Genomic DNA, 14069 nt, shown 5'->3' with positions numbered 1-14069 from the left:
AAAATATCTACTGATACTCCGGGTGGAATTTGATTTACAAAAAAAGAAACAATTACAAGGAGAACATAAAAAACCCTTCACTGGAGGGGGAAAAAGGGAGGAAAAAAGCTAAGTGTCAATATGTGCAATTGAAAAGAGAAGAAATATATTTACTTTCAGCCAATGAACCCAAGAATAATGCAATTTCTCCAAAAGAAATGACCCAAATGTTTGTAAGAAATTTTAAGGCACAGAAAAGACATTGACAGGGGTGCCTGGGTGGCGCAGTCGGTTAAGCAACCTACTCTTGATCTCGGCTCAGGTCATGATCTCACAGTGAGTTCTCAACACCTGCATCAGGCTCTGTGCTGATGGTGTGGAGCCTACTTGGAATTCTGCTTCTCCTTCTCTCTGCCCATCCCCGACTGTGTGCACGCACGTGCGCTCTCTCTCTCTCTCTCTCAAAATAAATAAATAAGCTTAATACATTTTTTTTTGAAAAAGAAAAGAAACTGACACATTAGAGAAAATGAATTGTCCTCACATATTTTTTGAGTGAAAAAAGACTGTACCCAAAAATTCCACCAAGATTATACTTGTAAGTTGATTTTTTTTTTTTAATCTAGTATTAAAACCAAGTGTCTGAGGCATTATTGGAATTGCTGTTTAAAAACAGGCAGAGGGGGGCGCCTGGTGGCTCAGTCAGTTAAGCGTCGACTTAGGCGCAGGTCATGATCTCACAGTCCGTGACGTGAGTTGAGCCCCGTGTCAGGCTCTGTGCTGACAGCTCAGAGCCTGGAGCCAGTTTCAGATTCTTTGTCTCCCTCTCTCTCTGCCCCTCCCCTGTTCATGCTCTGTCTCTCTCTCTGTCTCAAAAATAAATAAACATTAAAAACAAAAAATTTAAAAAAATAAATAAAAACAGGCAGAGGATTTCTCCCTCACTTTCCCATCTCCTCTTTCCTGCATCCTGTTCCGTTGCTCTTAATAAAATCCCTACCGATCAACAGAAGCATTTTGTACAAAGAACTTTTCATTTAAAAAGTGACACGTTGCAATATTTCTTTCAACAAAATACATCGCTAAAACTGCAGCAAAACAAATGGCAAATTTTTAATAATTAAGAAAACCCACTTGTTTGTGATATGGGATTTGGATTAATTTAGTTAGAACTCATTGTTTCCAAAGAGACGCAAGTATCTTAGTTGCTAAGTTACCTCATATGGGAACCATCATTTGGGTTTTAAATTAAATTGTATTTCCTTTCAAATACAACTAGACTTGAATAATAATGGGACTTCTTGTCATCACTCCTATCAAAGCCTCTCCATAAAATCCTAAAAGGGAGGTGCTGGACCTAAATTTTGCCCAGTCATGAATACCAACCACAGCTGACATTTCTACAGGCATCATGGCTGCCTAGAAGGCAATGGCAGCCCTCCTCTTGAAACCCTCCCCACAGCTTTCTCTCTAATTGGTCAGAATGCAAAATGCCCCACACTTAATAAAGGTCAGCAACCCATAATATATGTCTCCAAAGGGAAAAGTATAAAGGGGTTGCCCTTCCCACCCATTTTCCTCTTTAAAACACACACATACCATAATACAATTACTCAACTTGTTCAACAAAGTTTGCAGTATTAACAAAAAGTACCAAAGTCTTAAATTAGCTTAGAGACCCCCACAAAGAATAGTGCTAATAGCTTCAGAGTGAGAATAAACATTCATCGTATTTCATACATGTTAACTTTACCTCACTCGGTGCAAAGACTTTTAAATCCAACCACGGTCGTGAATGTGAGCATGTGAAGAAGTAAATCATTAATTCACTTACAGCAAGTTGCCGGGTCTTCATCACTGTCATCAGAACAGTCTGGCTGAGAGTCACAGACCAATTCCTGGGTGATGCACTGGCCACTAGCACAAGTGAATTCCTCTGTAGAGCAAAGCTTTCTGGATGGAGCACGTGCACAGGCATAGACCCAGAGCTGATCCAGCCCAATAAAACCTTTCTGGCTCAGAATAGTCCCTTCAAAGATAATCTTCAAAAGGAAAAACATGAACAATTTATGAGTTGATAATCTCCTTTAAAAGAACCCTCCAGGGGCACCTGGGTGGCTCAGTCAGTTAAGCGTCCGACTTCGGCTCAGGTCATGATCTCGCGGTTTGTGAGTTTGAGCCCGCCTCGGGCTCTGTGCTGACAGCTCAGAGCCTGGAGCCTGCTTCACATTCTGTGTCTCCCCCTCTCTCGGCCCCTCCCCCACTTATGCTCTGTCTCTATCAAAAATAAATAAATGTAAATGTAAAAAAATAATTTAAAAAAAATAACCCTCCAAAAAAGAATAATAGACATTTAATAGTTACTGAGAAAAACACCTGTTGAAAGAGAAGCAAATACAACCAATAAAGTTCCTACTTGAGAAGCCTGACCCACATGTATAATTGGTCTGAATGAAAAAAGCCCTACATTTAAGAAAGGTCAGCAGTCCATAATATATGCCTCCCAAGGGACCAGGACAAAGACTATGGGCACAGCAGATCCACTGACACCTCTGAGAACCCACCCATGAGCAAAAGAAATACTACATGCCACTTCACCCTTGGCAATGTCCCTGACTGCAAATTTGTTACTTGAGCATCATCTTCACTGCTCTCTTTCTTTAATATTCAGGGAAAAGAATAAGTATGATCACTACTTAGAGACCAAAAGCTATAACCGCATCTGGTTTTTAAACTACTGATATCAGCATTGGAATGCAAGAAGGGAAATGTTAGGCAAATAGTAAGGGGACACAACAGAAGAACAGAACATTTAAAATAATAAATATAAAAATCTATTTTCAGAGAAGAATTTCTCTAATAATCAAACAAGTGCTAATTAAAAGAAATAAGTCTCATTGTCTCCAGCTGAATTGCGAGGTTTTTTTGAAAGTATACGGTATTAGCAAGTGCAATGACCATACTTGCCAGTCCAATGTAAGATAATATCAAAGTATTCTCCTTGAGCTTCTATCAAGAGCAATGGCTAGCTGTCCACCAGAGTGGACAAGAGGTATGAATACCTGACGCTACTAAATAACTATTTCTCTGCCATCCAATATGGTAGCCACAAGCTAGAAAGGGCTATTTCAAATTAAGTTAATGAAAATAAAATTAAAATTCCATTCCTCAGCCACACTAGCCACATTGTAAGTGTTCAGTAACCACATGTAGTATCATACCACATGTATGGTAGCTATTGGCTACCATATTGGAGAGCACAGATATTTAAATCTCCCCTTATGACAGAAAATACTATTGAACAGCAATGAACAAGATGTTGTTAATGTGTAAGATACTAGAAATAAAGACTAATTCCTTTGACTTTCTTCCAGCTTAAAGTCTCTGAATATATTTTCTCCTTTGCAAAAATATGAATATGTATATACATATACATATATGTATATGTATATACATATATATACGTATATATGTATATATATACACATATATATACATATATACGTATATATATACGTATATATGTATGTATACATATATACGTATATATATACGTATGTATGTACACATATATACGTATATATACATATATATACGTATATATGCAAAAATATGAATATGTATACATATACATATATATGTATATACACATATTTGTTTGTTCAGAATTACTTAAGGGGGCACCTGGGTGGCTCAGTTGATTGAGTGTCCAACTTCGGCTCAGGTAATGATCTCACCATTCATGAGTTAGTGCTGACAGCTCAGAGCCCGGAGCTTAAGCTTCAGATTCTGTGTATCCCTCTCTCTTTCACCTCCCCCACGCACACTCTGTCCTCTTTCTCTCTCTCTCAAAAATAAATAAAAACTTAAACAAAAGAATTACTTATGATCAAGTTTCAGTTTGTAAATATATCTAACAATTTAGTCTAGAAAATAATATTAAACTTAAATCATATCTAATAGAAAAACTTTGTATGCTGCTGTATACCATTCTACATATGAATATACTATATATATATAGTATAAATATATATAAATTATTGGATCTACAGTTGTATATTTTTATAGCAGCAAGAGATCAGATGTGCATAAATGATATCAGTTTGGGTTTCAAAATTGATGAGTTCAAACTTAGATCTCAAAAGGGTGCTATTATTGAAAAGTTAATTACATTTAATATGCACTTGGAAATCTAGAATAGCTCCCAAATTACTCCCTTTATATTTTGTTTTATCTCTGAGTTAAATAACAAAACAAACTTTAATATTCAGTTTATGTAAAAAGAATGAAATTCTAATCATTTAGTACCTCTTTCAGAGGTTATAAAGATAAATATCGCTTAGAAAATTAAAATAGCGCCAAATGTTATTGCAATAGGCTATGATATAAACCTCAACTTTGCTGTGATTAATACAAAAATGCTATGGTTCAGAAATTCCAATCTGAGCAGTAAATGGGATTCTAAAAATCTGCATGGTTATACTTCAGTTTCATTCGGGTTCTCCCTTTCAAACCTAGAAAGATGTACATATGTGGTATTATCATAAAGGAATGAAATTGGTTTCATGAGCCACATGTACAATCAGTCTTATTATTTTATACTCACAGCCCAGAAAAAAATATTTATACACTCTATATACAATACAATAGGAAAGGAATCTTAAATAAAATAATGGACTTCAAAAACAAAATTATGAATGGCAATTAATAATACCAGCTATTTAAATGTTGATCCGACATGACTACATTTTACAATATTGCTATATTAGAAAAGAAGGAAATGACAGGTAAATATTTAATATGAAAGTTAAAAAAATATCAGATATGCTTTTCTGCACAATCTCAACTCTATATACAAGGAATCTTGAGTTAATGTGCTTAAGGGATAGTATTCCCACTGAGCACATGTATATTGCAGACATATCTTTGCAAAGGTAGAGTTATCCATGTTTCATAAAGATGTAAATTACTGCATTCAAAACACTTGCATAGTCTTCACTGATTTTCAATACCAATTTATTATTTATCTGCTTCGTAATGCAGTTTGCTTCCTTGTTTTCAGTGCATGGTGTTGGAGGTGGGGGGTGCTAGGGAGGGAGCCCGTGTAAAATGAGGACGCTTTAAACATGAGGAGTCACACTCTGGCTCTTCTACTCAGAGGAAATGTGGCCTGAGAAGGGCTAAGTACAATGAAAAGAAGCAGGCAATGGCTCTCCCCAAATATAGAAATCTATATCATTAATTTAAATGCTCATTTAAACTTAGAAATGGATGACAAAATTCACTACTGCAAAACTACAAATTAAACTTACGATATAAAAAAGTACTTGTTTTTCCATTTTGTACCTTAAATGTCTTCAGTCCTTCTGGTATTAAGACCTCTGCTTTCACCCATTTTCTGTCAGTTGATGCGCTATATGTCCAAAATATTTCTTCTTCCTTTGATTCAAAGAAAATGACATTACTAATTCCCCAAATTCTACTCTCATATTCACGTATGTGCTCTCTCAATTACATTTCAGTTGATATGAAAATACTAGGAAGCCTAAAGTACTGGTAAAAAGGTGTTTAACATTTTTTAAAGGAACAATAAAATGGAGGCAGGGGAGGATGAAAAGGCAGAGCCCAGAGGATTTTTAAGGCAGTGAAAATGCTCTGGATGATAACATACAGTGGATACATGTCACTCGCACCTGTCTCTCTCTCTCTCTTTCTCTCTCTCTCTCTCAAAAATAAATAAATAAATAAATAAATAAATAAACATAAAAAAACACGATGTTATCAGATATATTCTTCTGCACAATCTCAACATATTTTTTCTATGGGAGAATTCATTCCAAGTTCCAAACAATACAGTTATTGTCTGGAGATTATATTTCCATTCGACTCTCTTGTTCTTTCAAAGACCTTTTTGTGCCTTCTAGAGCACAATGCTCTGTCATGCATTGGTAAAATGATCATCTTCCAGGTTACAAAGTACATGCAAAATTATGCTCCTATACACTATGAGGTAAAAGTCTATAATGCACTCCAAAATGTGGCCTATGTTATTGTGCCTTATGACTTGTGACCATGCTGTTACACTCTAAAATAACGTATTTCTTTAGATTCTGTCCAACATGCAAGTTAATTTGACACTTCCCTGCTAAAGATAGACCAGATTGTTCATAATGTTTACCCATAAGATGCATTGATTATTTCAAATTTCAATAGAGTGAATATGCAGAGTGGCATAAATATGTCTCAGGTTGAGCTCTGCGACTGCCTGTGCCCTCCTTCCACTGTGAGATAGAAAACAGCACCAGACGATAACATCTCGTTGTAATTCAAATTTCACATGACACTTACACTTTTTCAGACTCTTGTAAGCATTTATCTCCCCTCAGCCTCACTTATTTCATTCATAGCCAACACTTTCTAAAAACGAATCTATTTTCAACTCAGTCCTTTACCCTCTGATGTCTACTCCAATTTCCAAGTCTTGAATATTTCAGAAGATAGTCTAAACCCATTAAAAAAGTACTTCATTTTATTACTTATTCATATCAACTATTAAGACTTCCACTAGACAGTGAAACATCCACGGCAGACGTATTTTCAGCTGACAGCCTCCAGGTCACTTCAGGATGAACCAGAGCGACCCAAAGTTGGGACACACAACTAATTTTTCTTTCAATAATTTCCTACGCAACCTCAGTTATCTAGCATCAAGACACTTAACGTCCTCCACAGACGCTTTTAGTGACACTGCTTGGCAAGTTGCATTCAGCACGTCCCTTCACTTTCATTTATGAAGATAACTTAGAGCAATCGTGCTTTTTTTCCAATGACAAATTAATTCCCCTCTATTCTACCTGAAGAAGAATGTGTTTACAGTTTTTTGAAGTGCGCAGCATTCTTCTTAAACTTAAATGGCGTTTTGTACACTAAGTTAACAGTATGTTGTGTATGAAATACAGATTTTTCTAGCACATTTTCCTGTCTGACAGCACAAGTAATGAAAAAGAAAAATAATTTCTTCCAACTAAATAAGTCAGCTTTTATTTTATTCTCTCCTCAACCTCAGACTCTTATGTAGTTACTTTCAACAGGTGCCGATGAAAAAAGAAACCCTCGGCGCAGAAAAACGTTCAAGTGAAGTTCTAATTTTCCGTTATCTTAAAATCATTCAATCAATCAATCAATACAAATTCTGAAAATGTCCTTACTCTCCCAGACCAGGATCAATAATGCCATTTTACCTTTCAAGGAAAAAATGACTATATCTCCTGGAGACCTCAACTTCTCCTTTCCTCTTCCAGTGAAGAAATCAAAGGTACCAAACTCAAGGTTGTTGTTTTTGTTCTTTTTAAACTACTTTCTAAGGCATTTTCGTCCCTGCCCGCCCCAGCTATGTGTTCTTCCCATTTGACATTTGGGAGTTTTTTTGTTTGTTTGTTTGTTTGTTTGTTTGTTTACCAGTTTAAATTTTTTTCATTTTTTCCCAGTTTTATTGTTATAACTGACAAATAGCAATGCATATGTTTAAGGTGTACAATATAATGATTGTTGTGAAATAATTACCACCATAAATTTAGTGAACCTCCAAAACATCATGAAGTTACAAATTTTTTTTTCTTGTGCTGACTTTTAAGATCCATACTCTTAGCAAATTTCAAATATACAAAACCATATTGTTAGCTATAATCATAATGAATAACCAGTTGTTTTTAATGTTAATCAGAATATGTACAACGTACCACAGGCTGGCTCATTGATAATGGAAACTCTCTTCAGAATAAAATACAGGCTGTTACTATGACTATTACTTTATAGATGATAAAGACGTGATCTCAAGGATCTCTATATGGTAGAAATTAGAACTGCTACACACGTAAGCTGACCCTAAAAAGAGTCAACTTTTTATTTAACAACTTCCCTGTATTTTCTACTTCTCAAATTCTAATGTCCTCTGAAAATAAAGAAAACCACCTTCAGCATTTTACGAGATATTTCTTGATTTACCTGCATATATCCTAAGGGTTGTTTTCTTTATTCTATTCATGGAAGATATAAATGATCGTTTTCATCAAGAGCTATTTTTTTTAATTATAGGATTGGAGTCCTTTTTAAGTTTGTGATAAAACATCAACATGTTAATTTAAATGTATTTTGATGCAGATTTTTCATTGGTGACCAATATGTTATATGTTATGTATACAGAGCAGAGCAAATAGAGTGTGAGAGAAGATAGGATCTTGCCTTGCAGAATACTAGGTAAACTAATGAACCAAACATCACTCAGTACTCAAAGATTTACACCCAACTGGTTCTGATTAATACATTAGATCAGTTCTCCATGATTAACTTCTTTTCTTATAATGTGGGAGATGGAGTTTTGATTCCTATTCTTATTATATGGTGTATCTGAAGTCAATTTGTATACAATCTTTTCTTATACGGTCCCAAAGTCACCAGAACACTGATATTGTTCACTTTCAATGATTCATAACTTATATATATATAATATATAGATATTATAATTTCTTAATAAATTTCTGAGTCTGAGATTGAGGAGAGAATAAAATAAAAGCTGACTTATTTAGTTGGAAGAAATTATTTTATTCTTCCAATTTCCACGTCCAATTCACTTATCCAATTTTATGCTTTAGAACTCTGTGAATGTTCTGGAAAAGAGGTCAAAGAAAAAAGACTGGATAAGAAGAAAATGACACAAAAGAAAAAGAAAGGGGTGTTGTGATAGAACTAGGATAAAAAAAGAGAATTTCTCTGGAATTTTCAGATCTCTTAGTAATAGGTAATAGGCAATACCCGAGGATTAATTATGATGGCACTTCAGAATTCAGAAGAAAATAGAACCAAAAAAGTGCTATTGACAGATGGTTAGTGATACTTGATAAGAACAAATGCTAAATTAATAAACTTTTCTTGGAAAATGCATTTGGCTGATGTCAGGAGGAAGTTACAACTAGATTTATTCAAAGCACCTCAAGCCAAAAGAATTTGACTTGGATGCTTCTACTGTCTTTTTCCTATGTAAGAATTCCTGCAATTATTTTCAAATGTTTCAAATGTTTGCTAGAATGACCACTATTTACCCCTGTGATTTTTTTTTACTTCTATCAATAAATAAATTCTTCTTCACAAGAGAAATTCTGAAAGCATCTCAGATATTTTCCCACTGGTGGGGGATTGTTTCATTTCAAGTTAGGTTCAGAAAAAAGGCCTGAATTTGTCCTATTTGCTAATATTACCACTGAAACTTTCACTCTACCCAGTGAGCCTTTCTTTGCCCATTCCATTGACTCATTTGTTTATATTTAATCAGTAATTACCAGTCTCTAAAAACTATATCTACTGGTACCATAACAAGTAATTTGTTTCCATCGTAATTATAGCTCTAGATATGTGGATCTAAAATCCAAAACAGATCCCATCAGAATGTCAACACAGAGCCAACATAACAGAATCTCAAAAATCTCATTTTTATTAGATCTATTATTTCTTTAATATAGCTCCATGAATTTTAACAATTCTATAAATAATATGGTGCCAATCGTCACACGAAATTGTCTACATGACAGTATCTCTTAAGCTAGTTCTTAACATTTCTTTTAAAAGCTATACTAAATAAAGTCAAGTTAAAGACTATCTAAAGCCTACGCACAACTGAGAAATAGAAACACAAATTGCCAAAAGAGAAATTTCACTTATTCAATGAATCTGAAATAAATGCAAGTTTCTTCTCACCTTATTACTATATAGTCCTACTCTCAGAACACTGTTTTCCATAGAGTAATAGAATTGAAGATGGCATCTCTTGCCCAGGCAGTGACACACAGAGCTGTTTAAATAAGCCTTGCTGTCTAAATGGTTAAGACTAGAAGCATCCTTAGCTCCTAGCCACATACAGTAACCTGAAAAATAAAGGGAAATGAAGCAATTTAGAAAAATCAGCTGCTTTCTGTTTGGACAAAATTATTATATTCCTGGGGTTTCCAAAATCAGGCCTGAAAGACAAAGATTGTATTTAAAAGGATATGCTGTCGTAAATGATTACATCAATTACAAATTATAGGTTTTCATTTCCATATGTATTTTCTTTTTTTTTTTTAATTTTTTTTTCTTTTCAACGTTTTTATTTATTTTTGGGACAGAGAGAGACAGAGCATGAACGGGGGAGGGGCAGAGAGAGAGGGAGACACAGAATCGGAAACAGGCTCCAGGCTCTGAGCCATCAGCCCAGAGCCCGACGCGGGGCTCGAACTCCCGGACCGCGAGATCGTGACCTGGCTGAAGTTGGGCGCTTAACCGACTGCGCCACCCAGGCGCCCCAAACCATATGTATTTTCAAATGCATTGAAATTGGCTCCTAATTCCTGAAATTAGGAAATTTCAATTCATTGTTCTTATAAAAATAAATCTGCTGATATAAAAATCTCTATGCTACAAATCATTATCATATTCTTTAAAATGTCACAATTCAACCTCTCTTTAACCAAGAAGTCCACACCTTTCTTCCCAGAATTCTTTCCTCTTTTATTTCTCTTTTACTTTTTAGGTTTAGAAAAACCTTAATAGTTTCAAGGGACTTTAATTTGAACTGCCCTCTTTCTTACCAAACCACATGAAAGTATCAGATATCTACAGCCCTATTAATCTGCACCTATGAATTTCATAGTATGTGAAAATATTGTCAATCAATTTTAACACATTTGATACTTAAAACCAATTTACACTGTTCTTAAATACAATAACATAGACAAGGGGAAGTTATTTCTATGATTTTACAACTTCACCTTTCATTAATGAAGCCTTTTAATTCTTTATTTCTGTAAGTTAGCAAATATTCCTACAATTTCTAAAAACTATGAATTTAAGCAAAACTCTTATTTATTTAAAATGTAAGAATTTAAGCAAAATACCATAGCAAGTTAATACTTTGCCTCTGATATTTAAACAAAGAAATGATAAATAAGATAAAAAACACATTTTTATAAAAGTTGAGACAGATCCATTGCAAAAAAAATATCTAAAAAGATAAGGAAAGAACAAGTATGGTGAGTAGGGTTGGAACCACAGAACTCTTGAACTCTGAGACCAGACTCAGGCTCTAGTAGCTTAGATTTTGACTAATTTCAATATTACCAAAAAAGCTGGAAGAACAGTCAAATTCTCTCAATGAAGTTGAAGACTAGAGTTGGGGAATTCTGCTCTTAATCTGAGGTGGAAAATACACTGACATTCACTACCTTGGGCTACCACTAAGTGACAGGATATGCAAAACTCCAACCATTATCGCGAAGTATGAAACCCTAAACTAATATTGTTACTAAGCTTGGTCTTAAGGAAATACACCTGAGAATACACCTGGATTATTCAGGTATTAATAACAAGGTTTGTACTCAAAAGTAACTATTTTACCACCACGTTACTAACTGGAGTTTGACTAGAGCCTAATTGACCTAGGAGAAGAGAGATACCAACTCCAATAGGCTCTAGCCTTCCACAGGAGAGGAGAAAAATACCCAGATCCAGCCCTGTCTAGCTTTCCTGTCTCATCTAAGGTTGGGGAAGGAAGCATTTTTGAAGATCTTGTAACAGAGGAACAATTTCACTAAAAGACTGAAGAATATTTTTCCTCCACCTCACAATTTATTACCATATAAAAGGGGATCCCCCTACAAGGGAATACTATTCAAAGAACTGTAGGTCTCAGACCTCATTTAAGAATATGTCTCTAGGGAAACCCAAAGACAATAAGTAAGATAAAATCAAAAATACCAGGTGAATTTTTAACCTCAGGCATTTACAGCTGCAGCAAAGAGTAAAGAGTCTAATCTCTAGTTGCATAAACATAAAAGGTCATTCATGCTAAATACCTATTGATCTTAATTACTTTTACGTAGTACATCACGTCTGGCTTTCCGCAAAACATTACAAAGCATACTGAAAGGCAAAAAGAAAAAGAAAGCCATAGTTTGAAGAGAAAGAGCAAGTATCAGAACCAGACCCAGATATGGAATTGTCAGACTGGGACTTTAAAACAACTATAATTAATAAGTTAAGAGCTCTAATGAAAAAAAAGTAGAAAATATGAAAAACAAAAAGACTGACAAATGTAGTCAAAGAGCTGGAAATTCTAAGAAAAAAATTTTAAATGCTAGAGACAAAAAATCAAAACAAAAAACAAAAACCACTCTAACAGGAATGAAGATTGTCTTTAATGGGGTGACTAAGTAGACTGGTACAGCTGAAAATATGTCAACAGAAACTTCTAAAACTAAAAAGCCAATATATTTTTTAAGTGGAAAAAAAGGAATAGAATATTCAAGGACTAGGGAATGACTACAAAAGTGACATAGCATAATGGGAATATAAGAATGAGAAAGACAAAAAGGAACAAACGCGGTATCTGAAGCAATATCGACTGACAATTTTCCCAAAATTAATATCAGATTTTTAACCACAGTTCCAGGAAGCTCAGAAAATACAAAGCAAGATAAATACCCAAAGCCCTACATGTAAGCATGTCATATTCAAACTGCAAAGGATCGAAAACAAAGAAGAAACCTTAAAAAACAACAACAACAAAAAAAAAAAACAAAAAAAAGGAGGGGTGCCTGGGTGGCTCAGTCTGATAAGTGTCCAACTTCAGTTCATGATCTTGTGGTTGGTGAATTGGAGCCCCACAGTGGACTCTGTGCTGATTGCTCAGAGCCTGAAACCTGCTTTGGATTCTGTGTCTCCCACTCTCTCTGACCCACCTGTGTTCATGCTCTGTCTCTGCCTCTCAAAACTAACATTAAAAAAAAGAAGAAGAAGAAAAGAAAAAAAAACCCAATCTGGAATTCTGCATCCAGCAAAACTGTTCTTCAAAAAATGAAGGAGAAATAAAAACTTCCTCAGACAAATGAAAATTGAGAGAGTTTGTAGCCAATAGACCTGCTTTGTAAGTAATGTTAGGAGAGGAAGTTGGCAGCAGACTAGGAGAACCCTAGACTCATCTTATCCCATGAACACAACTAGGTAACTATCAAATCATCTTAAACAGCCCAGAAATTGAGGCGAAGACTGGCAGAACACACTCCACAGCTAAAGGGAGAGATGAGACCACATAGAATAAAGTAGAAAGTGCAGAGACATAGTTTAGGGGAGAAAGAGACCACAGGTGCTGCAGAGGGGAAGGTCACAGAGAAGGACAAAGAAGAGAGGAGTGCACAGGGGAATGCATGAGAAGAAAGTTGCAAAGAATCATTGGCCTGGAAAAGTAAAGGAGCTGAATTCTGTGAGTTCTTGCAACCAGGAGGGCTTAAAGCCTGGGGTTTTAAAGGTCAGTGAGCTTAGCTGGGATAGAGCCCAGAGGGCACTGCACTGCTCCTGGAGAGAAGGCAGGCAAACAACCTGAGGGCAGACAGCACCAAAAACACCTGGGGAACACAGGGAGGAGATTATTCGTTCTTCTCAGAGTACATCCCTGGGAGGCAGTGTTCACAGAGATCCCTCTGTGAAGACAAAGGAGCTGGCCAGCACCATTTCCTCCTCTGCCCTCAACATAAACACAGAGCCACCTGCAGGAAGCAGTGCAGCTCCAACACTGGGTGCCTAACCAGCTTACACTGAGCCCCAGCCCCCTGTGCTTTGGCAGACTGCCCTTCTCAGTGAAGCTTGTCTTGGTCCCAGCACGGCATCCCCTCCCCCAGAAGACCAGCACAAATCCCTACCCACACCACATCTCCCGACCATGGAGTTCTGCGGGGCTTCAATTCTGGTGGAAGTGGCGTCAGGTTTCATTTCACAAGCAGACGAGAGCACACATAGTTTAAATTCACCACATTCAGGCCAGACACCCAACACTGCCCACACGCAGCAGGTGAGAAGAGCCTCTGCTGAAGGACAGAGCAGCCAAAACACAACAGCAGAGTTCATCCAGCACATACCAGAGACACACACTAAAGCACCATCCCTGGACACTGCATGACCTCTTCTCCATATAGCCATTATCATCAGGAGCAGAAGACATAATCGGCTTTTCTAACATGGAGAAGAAGGCAGAGATTCAGACAAAACACAAAGACAGAGGGATTGAT

General features: G+C 36.1%; 1 protein-coding gene across 1 annotated transcript in view; it reads right to left on the bottom strand.

Moving 5' to 3' along the window:
- Positions 1-14069, bottom strand: part of MALRD1 (MAM and LDL receptor class A domain containing 1) — a 768730-nt gene that overhangs the window by 694770 nt on the left and 59891 nt on the right. Inside the window, exons 8-10 of the mRNA XM_045062650.1 lie at positions 9730-9896; positions 5326-5418; positions 1814-2021 (exon numbers count right to left, since the gene is read on the bottom strand). Of these exons, the coding sequence (XP_044918585.1) occupies positions 1814-2021; positions 5326-5418; positions 9730-9896 (468 nt within the window). The remainder of the gene's footprint in view (positions 1-1813; positions 2022-5325; positions 5419-9729; positions 9897-14069) is intronic.

The sequence above is a fragment of the Felis catus genome, chromosome B4 (genome assembly GCF_018350175.1).
Source record: "Felis catus isolate Fca126 chromosome B4, F.catus_Fca126_mat1.0, whole genome shotgun sequence".
Taxonomy (NCBI): Eukaryota; Metazoa; Chordata; class Mammalia; order Carnivora; family Felidae; genus Felis; species Felis catus.
This window is presented reverse-complemented; position numbering and strand designations above follow the sequence as displayed.